This window comes from Scophthalmus maximus, chromosome 5, assembly GCF_022379125.1.
Source record: "Scophthalmus maximus strain ysfricsl-2021 chromosome 5, ASM2237912v1, whole genome shotgun sequence".
Classification (NCBI taxonomy): Eukaryota; Metazoa; Chordata; class Actinopteri; order Pleuronectiformes; family Scophthalmidae; genus Scophthalmus; species Scophthalmus maximus.
Genome location: NC_061519.1, coordinates 8,910,530 through 8,930,290, shown reverse-complemented (window position 1 = coordinate 8,930,290; position 19,761 = coordinate 8,910,530). Strand labels below are relative to the sequence as shown.

The 19,761-nt window shown below is 40.8% G+C and overlaps 1 protein-coding gene across 7 annotated transcripts in view; it reads right to left on the bottom strand.

The window, feature by feature from the left end:
• astn1 (astrotactin 1) overlaps window positions 1-19,761 on the bottom strand; it is a 344,279-nt gene that overhangs the window by 222,200 nt on the left and 102,318 nt on the right. For 2 of the 7 annotated variants that reach the window (XM_035635262.2, XM_047332224.1), the window contains exons 6-9: window positions 19,340-19,489; window positions 17,597-17,746; window positions 13,115-13,282; window positions 394-478 (exon numbers count right to left, since the gene is read on the bottom strand). In XM_035635262.2, coding sequence (XP_035491155.2) covers window positions 394-478; window positions 13,115-13,282; window positions 17,597-17,746; window positions 19,340-19,489 — 553 coding nt within the window. The remainder of the gene's footprint in view (window positions 1-393; window positions 479-13,114; window positions 13,283-17,596; window positions 17,747-19,339; window positions 19,490-19,761) is intronic. The other 5 variants (XM_047332223.1, XM_047332225.1, XM_047332226.1 and 2 more) reach the window with 5 other exon arrangements.

Here is a 19,761-nt window from a genome sequence, read left to right as displayed (position 1 = left end):
CTTGAAATAGTGAGGAGGGTCTTGACTGAGGGAGCAGTAGAAAATAAGGAGAATCTTAGAATCAAAATCCCAAACATTTCACTGCACACTTTTTCAATCTCATTTTGAGTTTTGATTAATCAAGTATCAATTTGCTAAGCGCTATCTACTGTAGACAACTCTGTATCTTATGTATACAGATAATCTGCTGCTTATGAATCTGCGTTGCTCAGCTAATCCTTTAGTTTCGCCTGATTCCGACATCAATTGGCATTGGCACCGTCACAGCCCTGTCTAATGTATCCGTCCAAGAAAAACGAAAAGGGCCTTCCCCCGTTTTAAATTATTTATCGACCATTACTTCACGGCCTGAAAATGAACGATCGTTGACCCTCGTCAGATGGGATAACTCACCCCTGGTTGGGCCCCCACTCGCTGCGGATGCAGAGGTGCTTGTGGACCGGGTCCTTCATGTAGCCGTCCAGGCAAAGGCATTCTCCTGCAAAAAGACAAACACAGATTCAACCCTGCGGTCATTATAGTCCAACCCTTTCTTTTCCTTCTTTGCTCCCCTCCTTTTATTTTTATCCACGGAAGCCATCCCAAAGACGATCCCCTTCAGGCAGATGCAGCACTTTTAATCATCTCTTATTTTTAATGATGTGGTCATGGTTTGGTTTTGTTTTCCTAAATTTTTCACATCGAAAAACTCAAAGTTTTCCAGCAGGAGCACTTTTAATGGAGTCGCAGGATTGACAGCCCTCATGTTTCATAATAAGTGTTCTCAGCTTAAGCCCAATTATCATGAAAGTAACTTGTTTATTTGTGGGAAAACGCAAACCTAAGAGCTCCTCCAGTGAATAATTACACACTCAGGAACCTGTTACAAGCACAATGCAAAACAGCTTCTTTGAATTAAAACAATAATAGCAGCCAACGGTTTTGTTGGTATAATGCAAGGCCCATATGTTTGAATGCATTAATGATACTTAACAAAAACAAAAAATAGTTATTTAGTCACCATGATTAAGACAAGGCCCCACCAGTGCAGCACAGGAATTAAAGGACATTATTTCTGAGTTAAGTGTGGTTCAAGACATAAGCTCTCATCCTCAGTCCGAACTGTGTGTGTGCAGGTTATGCCAAGGGAATTCACCGCGGTAACGAAACGTGTTACAGTTTATAAATTGTGGCTCGGGGAGAATAGCTCCGTCATGCGTACACATAAAATCACATCCGCGTCATCAAAATGAAAATCGCACTTTCAAGCAGCAACCCGATAGGACCAGTCCTAACAATCTATGGATGTGATGACACTCCCATCAGCACATCATTTTAAAATGGATTAATGCAGCTTGGAAAGCTTTTGATTGAGATTGACTAATGATATAACGTTGAATTAAAAATGTTGATTTAGCAGGGCATACTCCAGGGCAATATGGATGCACTTCTCAGGGAATAATAATGATTAAGTATTCAGACAAACCATTGTATAAATAGTCATTTGCATTTGAAATGTGGGGGGAAATTTTCAGTTTGAATGGGCCTGAGGGAGCTGATAACATTCATAATTAATAAATATTATCAATAAATTACATTTGCTTTGCTTAAATTTGTCAGTAAATATTGTTTGTTTATATGTGATTCTGTTCTGTATAGATCTATTCATTCTTAGACTGACGGACGGAGCAAACTGTGTTTGGGGAAGGAGGATTGCAGTTGGAGCACTGGGGTGTCAGGTGTAACTGTGTCAGGCCCCTTCACTCACACAACTACTGCTACTGACTCAACACCCTTGTGTGTAACCACATGCACATTTAAAACAATTATTTCAGAGTTCACATTTCAAAATAGTTAAATTTCCGCTACTTTTGTCCCCAGTGCTGACTGACGATGTGAGATTTTTAACATTCAAATCTGGCTGTGAACATTCAGATACACGTTGAGCATTAATGCTCAACTCTTTGGCCAAATTATAGAAGTATAGTTTGAATAGAAAGGGGAAGTACTCCCACACACATGTTCTGGTTTTATGACATTGTTTAGGACATCTTGAAATGTTTTGATAGAGATCTTATTAGACAAATGTAGACAAATAACTATGCAGATACTATTGGAGCGGGAGTGTTTTTACTGTCTACCTAAGGATAGTGCATACAGAGCCAGAGCGGATTTTGGACAGAGCCTTTTGATGCTCTGATAGGAGTCTACTTTACACATCAACAGTAGGTCAGGTGTTGAATAAAAGGGCTTAAACAAAGAATTACTTGTACACTAGATAGTTTTGAAGGCCCCTAGGAGAAATGATAATACTGCAACCTCTGACAACATATTGTGGGTATATTTGTTGATGTTTATAGTCACGCAAAGGAACACAATTGGCTGACCAAATGCACCCGTGGCAAATCAGTGTATTCTATTAGCTGTTTTTAGCTTTACTATATTAGCCTGACAATACATGTAAAGTACCGACAACAAGTTCTTAAAGATCACACTACAAATTAAAATAATAAGAGAAATAATATGGGGCTTTCATAACTTTTCAGAGCGCAGACATGGTTTCTCGATAAATGTTCTGCATTCGTCTTAAAGAAATATTCAAACCAGACCATCACATAACATCCACTTTTCATGTTTTACTTTCTGCCTACATCTATGCAAAAAAATGGTACATGATAACAATTAAATACCCTGCTCATACGATTAATAACTCTCACACTTTGTTTAGCTAATATGTTTTGGTTTTAATCACCACCATATTTCCAATTGTCATAGATGAATGACACCTTTTATAAATTGTTTTTTTTTCTAGGTTTATTTACTTTAAACCATTTTATATCTCAAAAATTACTCAATAACGGTTAAAATCAATTCTTTAAAATTAGATTAATTGACAAAAAAATTAATACCAAAGTTTACATAACGTAAATACATGTTAAATAAATGGAAAATGTGTTACAGTTGTAACAGTAAGTATAATGATATAACCTATAGATGAGAAACCAGTGAGCATATTGGTCGGCACAGCCATGTCCTTCAGATATGTCCTTCCAAAAAAAAATGAAGGGAAACAAAAAAAGCAATATGATATCACTGCAGGATAATTGGCTGTTAGTCAAAAAAGAGGTTTGTGCATTTAGCTTTTTAAATTCTGGAATAAGTTTCCAATATAATAGTGTAATTCCTTGATAGTTGGAGTATGGATGTATGCACATTAATTTAAAATAATCATTGCTATTAAAATTATATTTAAAGCTGTTCTCAACGTAAAATGACATCAAATATTTTTCTGTCTTAAATGCAAAACCACTATGATTCCGTGATGTTTCACCAAACACAAAAATAACTTAAATCACAAGGTTCCTTTTAAATTTGCCTAAACTTGATAGTCTCTGAAACACATTGGAAACAAAAAGAACTTTGTCTTTTTCAGTAGTTTCTAACTTTGTGCTTAATTGCACTGTGGAAAGAGACTGCGAGTCATCCTACAAGTCACTACTGAACTTAACTTTGCCTCGTTGCCTCGTTTGATATTAGTTTGTGTTTTTTTTCTACATTAGCTGACTGGTTCCAGTGACTGAATAACCCTTACCTAATGGGAAGTGATTAGATCATTGATTAGTCTAATGAATAGAAACTTAGCACTGTCATTACTAACTAAAAGAAAGCCTGGCTGGCACTGGCATGTCCCAAAATCCACTTAGCACTTTAAAGCAACAACTTGAGGCGACTGTTAACAGGATTACACGCCACACTGCTCATCTGCACTGCCTTACAGATAGAAGAACCGTGATCATCTAAGACTGTTTATAAACCCTGGGTTCAGGATCATGTGTTTAATAGATACTTGACTACACAGCATGTCTAATGATATCTGTTTGACAAATTGAAAAAAAGAAAGAAACAGAAAGCAGAGAAACTCCATTCCGACATGTCCAATAACTCACGAGTGGGACTAGAACAACGCGTTTGCGTCACTGGGATTTGGATTTGGTCCACACACTCTGTGCTGGCAATCCCCCCGATAAGTGAAGCCTTTTAGCAAAGAACAGTGATGCCTCAGCTTTTTTTGTCCGGCTGGCAGCTCTCAGGAGAAATGTCGGCCTTGACTTAGCTCAGTATGATTGATGGGGTCTCACCTTTGGTTCAGAGGGTTACTCAAGGGTAACATGTACAACATGTTCTGCCCATGCTCAACGGGAGGCAAGTGAAGGGCACAGGCCCTAGGCCTCATTCACCACTGTTAATAGAAAAGGTCACCTGTCACTACCTGCCAGGCTTAAGTAAATTATATTCACGGATTCACAGACGGAAAATGACTCAAGCACTTTGTGCTTTAAAAAGCTGCTTATAATTTGATAGCATACTTACAACATATTCAAGAGCATTTCTAAATGCTCTTGAGATAATCCTACATCAGTTCTAAGAAGAGGTCCAGTTAAGCCCAAGCTCAAAGGGGCTTTGAATGAGAGAACAGAACAAAACCAAAAGAAAGAAAGAACTGAAAGATATGTGAAAACATTGTGCCAATAACAAATCCTTCACAAGCACTGCACATCCAACTGTGTAGGCTCTATAAACATTCAACATCCATTTTCCTTTTTGGACAGAACAATGCAAAGACATTTAGGATCTTGAAGAGCTTTTTGAAGTGTGTGGCCAAAAGGAAAGTGAAGGGGAATAAGAGGGAAAACATAATGCATTTTGTAAAATGTAGTATTTGTAGGGGGGGGGGGGGGGGGGGGGGGGGGGCATCGATCTGCACTGCACTGAAATGACAGCAACACAATGATGGCCATGGCAAAACCTGATTGGTTTAACTGGACGGGCCCAATCTAAAGCTGAAGCAGAGCGCGCACCGCAAGTGTCCACACTAGTTTCAGACGGTCCCAGAAGTGATTTTCCTGTCCGGCCCCCATGTTATTAAAGTAGCAAATACATTGATTGCCCATGGGCATGTTGGTCTTGAAATACAGTGTGCTCAGGCGCAATGATGGGACATTGCTATCTTGACGCATGCGAAAGGCGATTGTGAGATTGACCAACAAAGATTGCATGTTACGCCCAAAGCACTCATGGGCGATGAGACTCCACTCGCTTCTATTGTACAAAAATGAAGCTGAAACATCCCAGATACAGGTGCTGCCATTATGAACTTTGGACGTCATTTGAGTCTAAACACTTGAACATATGTCACTGTGATCTACTATAAAATGACAGAAACCATGGATGGGGGGAGAAAAAAAATATTAGTTTGTGTGTTTTTTAGTTTTGTCCATGTCCTGTCTGGTAATTTGGGGGAGGTGGGGTTTATGACCTGCACTGTAGCCAGCCACCAAGGGGAGAGAAATCAATATCCTCAGGGATCTTGTACTCCTCGTACAAAAACATCACCAGTAAGATGAAGGGATACAGTTCATGGAATTAGTTTACACAAATTACATGTCTGTTTAAATTGTACAAACTTTCTTTATAATCATTATTAATATATATTTTTTTAATTGACGGCCCTGGTTGGAACTGAAAACCAGCCCCCTCTCTTGAGGATCACCTGGCCGCCTCGGGAACACTTTCCTTGGCAGCACTCCCAACATGCAGATAGTTTACCTCTGAACATAATTGCTACTTTGCTGCTTTGTTAAAAGTGTGATGAGAGAGCTGTTTGTCATTAGAAAGGCAGATTTACATCACGAATGGCAGTTTCTTGAGTCCAGAAAAAAACAAAAACAGAAACAACAAAAAAAATTGTAACGCTAGAGCAGCGGTGAGATGACGGGAGCCGCAGTGTTTCATTTGGATTCGTTACATAGCTGCTGAACAATGCTAAACGCTTCATCTTACTTTAATTAGTGTTTCATTGCGCTCTGAGGTCACAGCACGCAGCTCAAACTTGTTTTACACTCACGAGGTGTTATATTCCCTAATTGCTGAATATGCAGGCACCGAGCCAGTTTCTAAGTTTCACACTTTACTTTTCCTCACGTCACTCTGCTATCTGTCACCTTTTAAGACACATGGAACTAAACTGTATTCAGGGCAACTAGCGAAACGTACAGAGCGATCTTAAATAGCCTCATGATCTCTCGGGCATCGACGAAAAAGCAGCACTAGAAACACGTTTTTCCCGCGTGTTCACTTTTGTATCGCCTGTGCTCAGACTGATACAGTTCATCAAGCGCATATCCACACACCGATCCACTGCGCAGTCACATTAATCAAGCCAGTGTGTTATGATTATGGGAACTTGCGTCTCCGGGGGCACAACGCGTCTCCTCGAGTTTCATAAAAGTCGCACACACAGAGAGAGCAGTGACAAGGAAAAGAGCCTCCAAACATCAGAACCCAAAATGGTCCAGGTTTACGGGCTCCTGCAGGGTGGGGAAGCGCCGCTCGTTAAAGCGTCCTCCATCTTTTTTTAATGTCTTGCAGGAGAAAGCAGAGATATTGTCGCAGCCCATCTCAGTTTTCATCAGTATCTGCCCCAGCAGAAAAGAGGATTGGATTTAAGCTATCTGAAGCAGCTCTGCAATCTCCTTGCAGCCCCCACACACACACACTTTCTCTCACTCTCATGTGCACATTAGCACGCTGACACACACACACACACACACACACACACACACACACGTACAGATATGCACAATGGCTTTTATTTTAAAGGCATCGTATGAAAAATAGATAATGCGATTCATTGAAGCCTTGCTGCCAGTGCTGCTGGACCGTGTGCCAGAGTGGGCAGAGTGTGTCGCTGAGTCTCAAAACTTACTCCGACAAAGGCAGGAGTGGGGCCACACTGATCCAGCTTTTTGATTCATTGAAAGGTTTCAGAACTCGCTCTGTATTGCCCTGGGGAAAGATGGGCTGCTGAATAATGGATGTAAAACAAGGCAGACAGTTTCTCTGCTCTAAGTGTGAGACTCCTTCCCGCACCCGAATTTTTGTGAACCACCGGCAGAGACTTTCTAAGAAAGTGGGTACGACTAATCTGATTCATTCTTTCCAGTCTGTTTCATCTCCATTAAGGGTGGACACGTATACAAATACAGTATTCAGGTATGAACAAATAATTGCATGGAAAGATGGGAAGCGAATTTCAAATTTTCACTACACCGTGACAACACCTCGCTGCAATAGGCACAGCCCACAGTTTAAAGCAACTGTGAGACTGTTAACGTCAAGAGACATCGATAATTATGTTTGAAAAATATACAAAAAAGTAGACACAGTTAATTATTCACATCTTGTATTATTATTATCAAGTTGACACCAAATAATCCAGGTAATCAATGTCTGTGTAGTGCAATTAGGAACAAGCAGCATGACTTTGTGTGATCCAGATTTTATAAAGTATAAACAAATTGGCTAATTGGGAGTTTTTAGTTAAATTTTCAGACTTAATAACTCATCACGTTTGACTAGATTTGTTGGATAGAGCAGAATAAACCTTGTTTGTTTTTCAAGCGTTATTTTCAATACCGTGAAAGAAGCTGGTTTAGATGGAACACAAAGTTGTAGCTATTACAGTAGATGATGTTTCGCAGGCAAAAAACGGCTACAAATTCTAAAGCAGCTTCACACGTCTCCAACACATGAGCACGAGGAATCTATACGATCACCACAGTTTCAAGGTGGCAGCCATCAATTCACTATTCAACCAAAAGTGGAAAATGCTCACAGTCTCCCCTTCTGTTCTGGAGTTGTCATTGAATAATGAATTTGGGTTTCAGCAGATAATTCTGATGTCACAGTGAAGGTGATCGTTGTGAAATATAAAATGACAACACTTTATCTTTTGATCCTTTTAGATATCAGCGTGGAATTTCATCATCATCATCATATGGCTTTTTGAGTTAAGGCCAATCGTTGCGCTTTGTGAGGTGAGGGTGGTTCTGAATTTGATCACCAAAATTGAATTAGTTCATCCTTGAGTCAAAGTCAATGTTTGTGCCAGATCAGAGGTGAAGTGCAAGTTGTTATGCATCAGTTAAGCCAAAGGTTGTGTTTTCTTCTACTTAATTGTGCCAAGCAAATAGAGATGGACCAATTCCAAAACCAGTATCAGAAATGCCTCTGATACTGCTGAAAGTCAGAGACTATGCCCATGTAACCCATGTACTGATCCGATACCACGTCTTTAATGTCGTTTCACTCAGATCAAACAATGCACTTTCTGGCAAGTACTGTTTTTCGAGGGGTGAAGGAGGAGTGATTTCCAGTAGTGTAGCGTTAGTCGGAGCAGGCAAAAACATTAGTAATTTGGCAATATTTTACGCTTCAAAGTAAAACTGACGTGTAAGATATTGTTGTTTTACACTGTTACTATGTAAGATGCAGGCTCAAAGTATTAACAGTTAACAGTTTCTCTTCAGGAAAGGTCACTTTGTGATGGGCTCAGTTGTGAAGGGATCTGCTCAGGGGCCCTTTGTTATGGTTTCATTTGACAATGTATTTTTAATAAAGCTTTTGTTTGGCCCTATGATATTTTGGAGACCCCTCATTTCCCGATCTGTTACATGATTCTGCAAATATCCATTGGAAAGTCCTTCAATTGTGTGGAATCGCAAAAATAATTATATATTTTGCAGACTGAAATGCCAAAAAAATTATCAATACGCTTTTGTTTGGCGGTGCCAATTATCAGCTTGCGACACATTTCCTGCTTCAGTTATGTTATATGCTTGGACTCACACACATATCAGGTCAGGGACCCCAATTAATGGAGTCACACCAGTCAACTCTCAATCTCACATTTTCCTTATTTTTCTCTTTTCTCTTGCCGTGCACTAACCCTCCAGTCGGTCACTCCCCATCTGTCCTGCAGTCGCTCCTGTGTTCCTAACCTCCCCATCACCTCACCTTCCCTGCCCACGCATACACCGAATACAAATTCAATGCTAATCACTTACACTCAATTCTATGTTACGAGGGGTTTGCACGCAGCTCTCCAGCATCAAGTGTGCAATAATAACCAACACACAGAGGTTTTAAAATGTTGCCAAGGCGACAGCAGCAACGACTCAACTCCTCACCCTATAACCCTCCCAGGACTAACTCAGTAAGTCTGTGCTGTGCCACTAGAACAAAATTAATGGTGTTTAATGGTCTAAAATGTGTCTAATATGTTAAAACAATAAAATGTATAATATGATTCTGTTTTTACAGTCTCACGCTTCCATCATGGGGAATTCGGATGGACGGAGGATCAAAATGTGTTCACTGGCAGAGAGAGTGATGGAGAGCTTGTTCAACAACAAAATGCTCTACAATTCTGTTTTATCAGCATATTGTTCTCACCATTGGAATCTGAATGCGGTCTGTGGCTTGAATAAAACATTATGTACAGTCGCCGCATGCAGTAGAGACGCATACTATACCATGAGTACAGGAGACTCTTTCTATTTTCTCCGTGGTTCATGTTTCAAGAGAACATTTTGACTTCTACACGTGTTTCACAATTGTTGTGGGTTTGTCTATATTTCAAAACAAAATATCTGCAGTAAGAACAGCTGAGCCAAATGGATCGACCCCCCAGTGTACTTGAAATCAGATCAGAGTCTTTGCATCCATCGATCAGCAGTTGCGAGTCATGCCACTGCAGCCAAGGCGCTGCTCTCACAGTCCCAGCTGCATTTTTACATCAATGTCTTGTTTTGGTATTCAGCCGACTGCCTCCGCAAGCAATTTCACAACACCTGCAGAGGTATAAATTGTGAGAAGGTGAGAGTTGTGTGATCACAGAGAGCCCGGTGGAGAGATTGAATTAAAGAACACAACAATATTGTGCCACGTTGGCGTTTACCTTTTTACTCTGTGCTCTACCATTCTTCAGATTTTGGGTCACAGAGGAGAATTTATATCACCCAGCATCAGTCAGTTATTGACATGTTGCTTTTTTTCTCAACAAATCTCAACCAATGATTCATTCATCCCTCTGCAGCGTGGTGGGAGCAAACCTTATTGTGCTAAACAACCAAGACTTTATATCCAATGCAGCATAAGAGAGAAATGGGTTTTTGAAAGGAAGACAAAATTGTCTTTATACCTATTTCTGTCTTAAATCAATAACCAGGGTATCAGCCTCCCACCATAAAGGAGCAGGAGGTGGCCGCTTGGGACAGGCCCGGTCAGGTGACATGACGCAATATGTGCTGTTCTACCTTGTGGCTTTACAGTGTTGTTTCATTTAACTTTGTACATAAAGCATCTCAGATATTATTGAAAAAGTGCTGTATAAATAGCATGCATTACTTGTTATTATTTGTATAATTGATATATAAGCATTTGTTTGTCATCTCTTTTGGTGGTAGTTTTAGTTTTGAGTTTTAAGGGCATGTGTCGCTAACGAATATCTTTTGCCACTCATATCTTTACACATTCTGCATTTCATTCATTTCATTTCATTCACTCAAAAATCACTCGGTTTAAACCAGATGTCACCCACCCAGAGTTCAAATGAAGTTAACGGAGGAGGCGTGCAAACTAATTGATCAGCTCCACACACAGCTCCCCTGGAGGAAACCAGGTCAAGTGCTGCAGGCAATTTATTTTCCATTCCAGGTCCCTGCAGCTGCGACTGAGTCACAGTCACACCTGTAAACAAAAAAAACAAAAAAAACCAAGGCTCCTTCTTCCTACAGGCTGAGTGACTGTCACTTTGTTTCAGGCTCTCAGACAAGAGTCACTGGCGAGGAGCCAATGGTGAGTGATGCAGACAGACACCGCAGTTGCTAATACCTGGAGTGACCTCCAGCAACAGCAAGTTTACAAGCCGCTGCTCCATAATGCCCCCACCCAGACAATGTGCAGAAGCAACTACTTTCTTAAAAATTGACCCTCACTGCTGCAACAGGAAGAAAAAGCCAAATGGTGACAAAAAAAACGTCTTTTTTTGCCAGTAGCGTTTGAACTAAAACACTTTCAAACACTTCTGTTTGTCTAGTTCACTCACTGCCAATTGACTCCTTTCATATCAGCAGTGGCCTCATCACTTTTGAATTGCACTTTTCCTGCATTTTGGCTATTAAGAAAACATATCCAGTATGAAAACAGGACACGTGGACATCCGGTGTTATGGCTGCTGCAAAATATTTCAAACCATGTATCTGTTAGACACGTGACAGAAAGCAGGGGCCAGCACAACCGGGGTGTGATTGCTAGACGCTTGATGTTAAATGGCTTGACGCAAGCAAGTTTTTCGAAACCCACGTGCTAGTTTGGTTCCAGTCCGACAAACCAAGCTCCAGCTCCAGCTGTTTAAGAACGATGTGTTCAACTGATACCTTATTTCAACATCTTTCAATTGATGATAATTATGTTAACAACAACACCTGTATTTTTATAGCGCTTTGAAAAAAGAGTTACAAAACATTTCACATGAACTTGAGGGGAGAAGCAACAAAGAGTAGAATGAATAAATCAATAAAAACAAGTTAATAAAACAAAATCAATAAAGAGCAAGTCTGATCTCCTCTGGCAGGTCATCCCAAATCCGAGAAGCCCCAACAGAAAAGCCCGGGGGTGACCTCACAAAAGGTCAGGAGGTCTAAGCTATAGTCCCCTACGAGCCTCATCTTTCAAATTTTAAAATCTATTCTAAAACAGACTGGGAGCCAAATAAGTGTTTTTTCAGGCCGTCCTCATGCATTTCCTCATGCTGGACCTCCTGACGGCATGAGCTTTTGTTTAAAAAAAGCAATTAAACACTCTTGGTGAGAACTAGTTTAGTGTGGCTATCAGCTGCATCTGCATTTTTTACTCTCACAAAAAAATGTAAATACAAAAGAATTATATTTTTTAAAACACCTAGCTGTGAGCTGCCAACGAACAGTTGTGACAGTATTCAGTTTTTAAAAAATATTTGCATTGACTATTTAATCTGTGCTGAGACACACTTCACTTCTGCTCAGTTTTTTCTGCACATTTTCTTTTTCCAATGACTGATTTGCCATTTTGCAGCGTTTAAATAATGCGTGTTAATTAGTACATATCATTATGTGAGCATTTTAGGAAAGAGGAACTGGAACTGCAAACTAAATATGACTGCAGTCTGTTGGATCACAGTGCTGATTTTTTTTTTTTTTATCGGCATTTCAACCAATTATTTACAAGATTATATTTACATGAACAGGAATCATATCAAGACCCTTCAATCAGAGGTGGCTCGCATCGGATTGAACCCGTACTTGAGTAGGAGTGAAAAAGGCACTCATTTGTGAATATATGCTGAGCGGGATTCATCATCCACAGGAGTCTAGTTTTGAGTTTGTTTTTTTCTTCATTTTTGGCACAATAAATCAACCTTGTGCTATTGGCAGCTGTAAAAGCTCCACCAGACTCAATTCCTTCCCTTCACACGCTTGTTTGGCTCGACAATGGTTGCACATGCCACGACATGCCCTCAAAAGCAACACTACTACTGGTGCATTTGTATTCTGCCTTTTCTAACAAGGCATCAAGCGCGGCTCAGAGAGCTTCATGTTTTTTATCCGGGGCCTGATGAGCAAACAGCTCCAGCTGATACAGTGAGACCACCATGGTCCTGCACCACACTTTGGACCCTTCTAGCACATGCGCCTTGCAATTGTGTGTCCCCTCTCCATGTCTTACTGATCAATCACTCTAATCAAATCATAAAATATACTGCATTAATGATATAACACTTGCAGTGTTTAATTCTGCTTCTGGTATTGCCGGAGTTTATTTCCATGCTGCGACGTTGCTGCTTTCACAATTTGCTTACACCAGTAACCAACAAACACCGCCATTACAGTTGTATCTAATGCTACATTTCAAGCACCGTGGTATGTTTGTTTCATATTTGCAGCTGTGTGATATATGGATCTCGCAGGATTATGAAACAATAGGTGAAGGGGCTTTTGTTCCCTGATTGTTAGGATGAATGTGTCTAACCAGATTTGGTGCAGCTTTACTTAAAGGCTTAAATCACAGCACAAATACCTCTGCATAGTAAACACCGTTTATTAAATGACTGACACGTGGCTATTTTAATAGGTCACTAGTCCCCTGGCCAGAGGTGGGCTGTAAACATGCACACACTGTATATGCACCACTACACATCTGGTTTCTTTGACAATAGATCCTGGTACAGTGCAGAGCCGATACATTCTTGTCTTACCAGTGTCTTGGTCACACTGGTGCTCGCAGGGGTCCAGGAGGCGTCGTCCACACAGCTCGTTGACCCAGGGCCCGCTGGCATTCTGCTGGTAGTACAGCATGATCTGGGCGGGGTTCAGCCAGTCTGAAGCGTCCAACTGGCTCCCCTGCAGCAGAATGAACCTTGATCCTGAGGAGGACAGAGGGAAGGAGGGGTGTAAAGACAGAGAACGAGGAGAGAGGATGCAGATGGGGGGGAAATGAGGGTCAGATAGAGAGGGTGGAAGTAAAGGAGGAATGACAGAAGCATGGACGCAAAGGGATGTTGACGGTGAATGGATGGATGGCAGGTGGAGAGACAGTGGAGAGAATGACAAACTGGACATTAACAACTAAAAACAGCATGCATTGAAAATCCATCCTCAGGCCGAGAGGTGATTATGCCATTTCAAAAGTGTTCCTCAAAATAATTTTTTGGCAATTACTAAAATTATGAAAAGAAAATCAAGGACACTGATGCGGAATATTTTGAACCATTTAATGAATTACCCTCAGTGTTTGAAAACCTTCAGAATAAGAAAAGGTTTGCTTAAAGTAGAACGTGAACTTTTATTCTGCTAAGGCTTTTTTGGGGGCGGGATTCAATGTTAACCTAACCCTGAAAGCACTGAGGCTGCCTTCTTAACCACTACTATGACATTTGATAAAAATCATTATTTGGTAGTTTGAAGTCAGAGATGACATTCAACCAAGACAACAAACCTTGACTTCAAACAGCAAAGTAATTTGTAAAAATATGCAAATCTGTCAGAAACATTTTAATGAAGTAGTTCACTTTAATAAAAAGGGGCTGACATGTTTCCTATTGTTATTATCAGTAACCACAGGCAGACAGCTGAGGAAGCTGTCATTTCACTTTTCTTTTTTTTATTGCCCTGCAGCCAAACACATGCTCCAAGAGGAGGGAGGCAACAGCGAGGAGGAATAGGTGTGTGAATATTTCATGCTGTCTTAACAAATATCTGCTCAGATTATAATATTTAGACAACATTATAAATAAACTACAAATGGCAGGTAATAGTTTGGACTATAATTTAATGCCACTGGATGATATGAGTGTTAGCATTTGATTGGCTACAGGTTTGCCTCGGTGCGGCGGGAAAGTCAACGCTTTAACATTGAAGGATATTTAATACCTTCCTAAGTGTGATTAGGATAATGGGCCATTGAGATTATTTTGGAAACGTACACAAAGTGACTGTCACTGGATAGGAACTTGGTTAAAGTTAAACGTCTGTCAGGAAGTTTACTGTTCAAACTTGGAAACAGTTTTGAGGCAAAAGCATTTGTAGAATTATTATTTCTGCTTTCTTTCTGAACACAGATGTTTACGGAAGCACTTCTTTCCTTCTCAGTGTTTTAATGTAACAATACCGGATTTTTTCAGATTTCTTTTTTGGTTTTTTACACAGTCTCTCTTTTTGTTACAGATACAAATCTTTTTCATACGTAAAAAACTTACAAATGTTGTTTATTAAACTATGGAACCAATTGTGAGCATCACATAACAAGCTCAAAAGGGGCGAAAGAACAAAGCCATACATGAGCTGGAATTATGGAAGCAAATCTGTCTGACGAAACTTTGAAATTTAAAAGGCACTGAATTTCTACCATTGAATTATTTTGCATTGAAATTATGCATCTGATATATGCACAAAATTTCAATAACTGATTTTCACTTGTGTATTTCAATGTCACAAAATCAATGTCAAAAACATTCGGATGCTACATCCTGTCAGGCTGTGCTTGTGTTTAAATAAGGTTTTGTTTAGTTATTGACCTGGAAAGTCAAAGTCTTTGATTATCTTTCCAACTTTACCACAGTGAATGGCTGGATGTTGGTTGGAGTTCACACAGAATCGATTGCTTATCCTTGGTGTTCCGGATGTTGCATCTGAATTTGTTTTACACACACACAAGTTGAAATCAGTTATTGCAATTCTGAGGTTTTGGGTTTGATGATCCCTTTAAAACTAGAGCACACTCTGCAAATGGCCGGGCGCATCCTGTTTGCTTAATTGTGACAAGTTCTAAAATTGCTTTTAAAAACTTTCAAACGTAAAAAAAAATGCCCTTCAATTTTTTTTATGATACATTTTATGTCCTGCCTGATGTCTTTTGGCAATCATAGATACGCATTTGTTTTCCTACCAAGAAGAAGATTATAATATTAAAACTAAATGCTTTGTTCAAAAAGGAATGAAATGAATCACCTTCAAAAGGAAAAAAAAACATATTCAGCAGAATATGAATCTGGAGTTGACACAGATATTCATCATCACCTTAAGCGTGAATCTCATACGAGACTGTTTCTGATTGAAATAAATGAAACTACAAATAGGAAAATCATAACCTAAAAAAAACCAAAGCATTTTATAGAAATATGTCTCCAGCTATGCCCTAAGGTTTTTTTTTCCCTTCTGTTTTTTATATTTTATTTATTTATTATTCACTCTGCAGCTGATGAAATTTGCTACAGGAAATTGAGAATACAAATTCACTGAGGAGGCAAACAAGTAACCGAAAGCAGGGTCAAAGTTACACGAAAACATAATCTAGTTTGAGCAAAAGGTTCTCTTCCATTTTTAAGCTGTTGCAAACTGATGTAAAACTAAAGATGGAGAAGGATTTTTTTACACTCAGCTATCACGACGTCGCTGCTCATCAGCAGTGCCACCAATGGCCATCAGGATAAATTGTTTTGCTGTAAAGTAAGATGGTCTTTCTGGGTCGGTCACTTATTGGGTTCATACTTTACTAATCTCCACAACTGCTGGATACGCTGACATTTGTGAAGACATCTGTGGCTTCCAGAGGACGAGTCCTTTTGACTTTGGTGATCCCCCGATTTATCCTTGAATGCCAAAGTGACATTGACATTTGTGGATTTAAGTGAATCTCTCAACAGTCTTTTGCAAAGAAGACTTTCTATCGTCTGGTGAGTTTGTTTTTTCTCCAAAGTGAATATACCACTGTGAGGCTACAATGTCCAGTTTCCAGCAGATGGCCAACCAGGATGGTTTTATGACAGACAGACCAGGACTGGGGATGGGATGTCCTGGTTCCTCAATGGTGGAAAGAGCTCCCCATTGACATCAGGACAGTAGAAACCCCTTCAATGCTTCCGTCGCAGCCTGAAACTCACCTGTTCAGACTGCACCTTACTCCCTGAATTTATGAGCACTTGAAGCTGTTTTTGCCTATTTGATAAATGTTCATGTACTCTCTTGATTTGTTGAACTTTTGGGAAAAATCTTCATGATTGAATGCACTTACTGTAAGTTGCTTTGCTAAATGAATGTAATGTAAATGTAATGATATGTATAAAGGGTCTCCAGCTGCTATTGCTCCAAGCTGGACTACAGGGCCAAAGGGAAAAACCAGAGATAGTATGTCATATTTGGATATGCCTTGGACAGAGATGGTGGTAAAACAAAAACTGACCCAACTGATACAATCTGAGATAATAACAGACACATTTATCCATCTCTAGGTTCGATATACAAAGAACAACAACCACCAAAAACACAAAAAAATGGTTGTCCTTATTTTGCCGATTTTGTCATCCTATTTTCTTCACAGAATATGATGGCAGACACTTGTGCAGCTTTTGGCATTAATAGCTTATTTCCCCAGTAGTAAAGAATCCAGATGCCTCATCTGATTCACCATGACATCAAATCAAGTTTGATGAGATTGTGGAGACATTCGTGCAAACATTCCAGATCGATCCCGGTTTTTGTAATTCAACAAGCGAATTTGCCATCTTTCATCTCTCCCCTTCAAAAGTTCCCACCCTCGACGCCTCCCTGGAATTTTAATATCTGCCTGGCAGGCCAGTGTATACCACCGGAAAGCAGGAGCAGCAACAGCAGCGCTCCGAATCAAATCAGACCTCCAGATGATAGATGAGTGGGCCGAGTCACAGTCTATAAAATATTTGGACTGCCAGCTCACTCCTGTGACAGCTGAAAATGCCAAAGGACCAGCAGGAGCCAGGAGTTGGCCCCTGCGGTGCTTTTTTTTTTTCTTTCTGTTTTCTTTCTGCAGGTGCTACATTGAAATCCATTAGCAAGGTGGTTGAACGTATCAGAAAGTACAAGGGGAAGAGTGATGATGAGGGATGGTGTGGGTTTGCTGCAGGTGGTCACTGCTACCTGGCCTCAATGTGCTTTAATGCTTTCAGGGCACGTCTGTCGTGTGGTGTCTCCCGGGGGAAACCCGGGGAGCGGGTGTTCGACCTGACATTTACCTTTGTCTTTCAGAGAACAAAGCAAATCTGCGGCTCAAACACAAAGTGCAGGCACTCGGTTTGAGGAATGCAGCAAGCTGAGTTCCACAATGACAATGAAAAGGAGTAACTGCTCACGGGGCTTTGAGCGCCCTCAGACTGTGTGCGGAGAGGCGGCACTCCCAGCCTGAGGCTGGTTGCAAAGTCTCTTACCGTCAGCGATGAGGTGCTCCGGCACATGTAGGATCACCCGGACAGCGAGGCTGCAGGCGAGGTGGGAGGAGTAAACCAGGCCGATCACACAGCTGATGACACTGATCAGAGTCAGGGTGGTCTTATTGAGGGGGCTCCGGGGGGAACCTGCTGTTGAAAATGCACAGGCAGGGGAGGTGGGGGGAGGCGGGAACAACAGATGGTGGAGATACATGAAGCGACTTCCTTCCCCATGCCCCCCTCTGGACCATAAACGTACATGCACACTGTAACACAAACGTATACATACATACATACATACATACATATACACAGGCTTTACAAACAAGCCCCCTAAAAAATAGGCTTAGTGCCGATGAAAAGGACCTTTGGATTAAAAAGTGCAAGCTTTTTTTTAAAGTTCAGAGGTTTTTGTGCAACCTTCTGCCTTTCCTCTGCCCATCCTCCCTGCTAGATCGAGAATATTCTCGCCCATCTTTTTTACTGCAGGGTGCCAAACAGGAAGTGTTAAACGTGACCTCACAGGGGCATGCATACATTCACACACACACACACACACACACACACAAAATCACAGTGACCTTGAATACACGCCCCTCGCACTTTGTTTTAAATTTGTTTAAATCTTTTTCTTTTTTTTTCACCAGCAGAATAACTCCATTGTCACTATTAAAATTGCTCTGGCAGAACTTTCTCAGTCAAAAGCCACCCAAGGCAGTTCTTTTAAACAAAAGCCAAAGTGGAATGCTGACCTATGAAATTCTGCATCAATCTAGTTTATTTAATCAATTAATCCCCCTCGCCGCCCAGGCTTTAAAAAAAAAAATGTATTCTAAAGGTGATATTTACAAATGTTATGAACAGTTAAATAATCATCTCCAGTAGTAGAAATGTGGCTCTGACACGAAAACGGTTTAATGTTGTAATATTGTCATCTTTCTCTTATAATTCTTCAGACTTAATGAAGTAACTTTTGTCGTCGCTCATGAATCACCCTTTTTCCTTGGGATCTGAACAACACAGTAGGGGCAGTGTTGCCGCCGCTTGATTTTATTCTTAAACCTCTAATTAAAGGTGTTGGCCACACTTCTGGAGGCCTCGCCGTGTTTGTGACACCTGTGCACACGACAGCGGAATAAATTGGCTTGGAGGCATTGCAAAAGCTTGCAACAACGCCTTCTGACAGCATCCATTATTTTAAGGGCATCGTGTCTTCCACACCCCGGTACTGTACATTAAAGCTGCAAGGACATGGCATGCTGACAGATTAAAAAAAACGTGCTTCACTACTTCACTTCTATGGCAGCCTTTTTTTTATTTCTTTTTTTTTTACACAGGATCCCCCTACGAAATAATATTTGCGTGTAATATTATTTCAAATTATGGTGATCTTCGTGTCATAATATACAATTGATCTCAACACACTCTCCACTGGGAGCCACTGATCTCATCATCTTGTTTGATTTCAGGCAACAAGATTGTACAAAGATGCACCGAGATCAGTTTCACATGCTAACAACCACTGGACACACACGCATGTATATATATATATGCACACAGCAGATACTGTACACAGATTCCATGGGTTTCCTTTCCAGGTAAAAGTCACGAGCACACACACACAACACCGAAGCTATCCATCTGCTACAATGCACTGCAAAGGTTGCTGATCATGCGACGTGGCGATGGCAATACCATCAGACGGCGGGATCAACTGTCTTTAGGTGTGCGAGTCCTCCTTACCCCCTGAGCCCCACGCGCTGTTGGCGTTACCGTTTCTCATACCTCGACTCCGGCGGCGACTGCGGTTTGGGTCGGTGTAAAAGGCCAGCTGAGGCTCGCTGTCTGCCTCCGTCCCAGAGTCCCCGTCCGGGTTCAAGAAAGTTGAACCCGCTGTTGGATTCACACACAAAAATACACCTCCAATGAAAAGAAGCTCTGGACCCCGCAGCGGGGAATTCTGTTGCTCATGTTGGCCTCACGGACAACGGCAGGGGGGAGAGCGGCGAGAACGGAGGACGAACCCACTGCTGGATTCAGTGAGGACACAGATCAGTGCCAGACAAGTTTTCTTCAATCAATAATTGAAATGTAGGCCAGAGAGTTAACTGTGTCTAGCTCTGAAGAAAAGCTTGAACAGAAACTTTTTTTCCATCAGCATACTT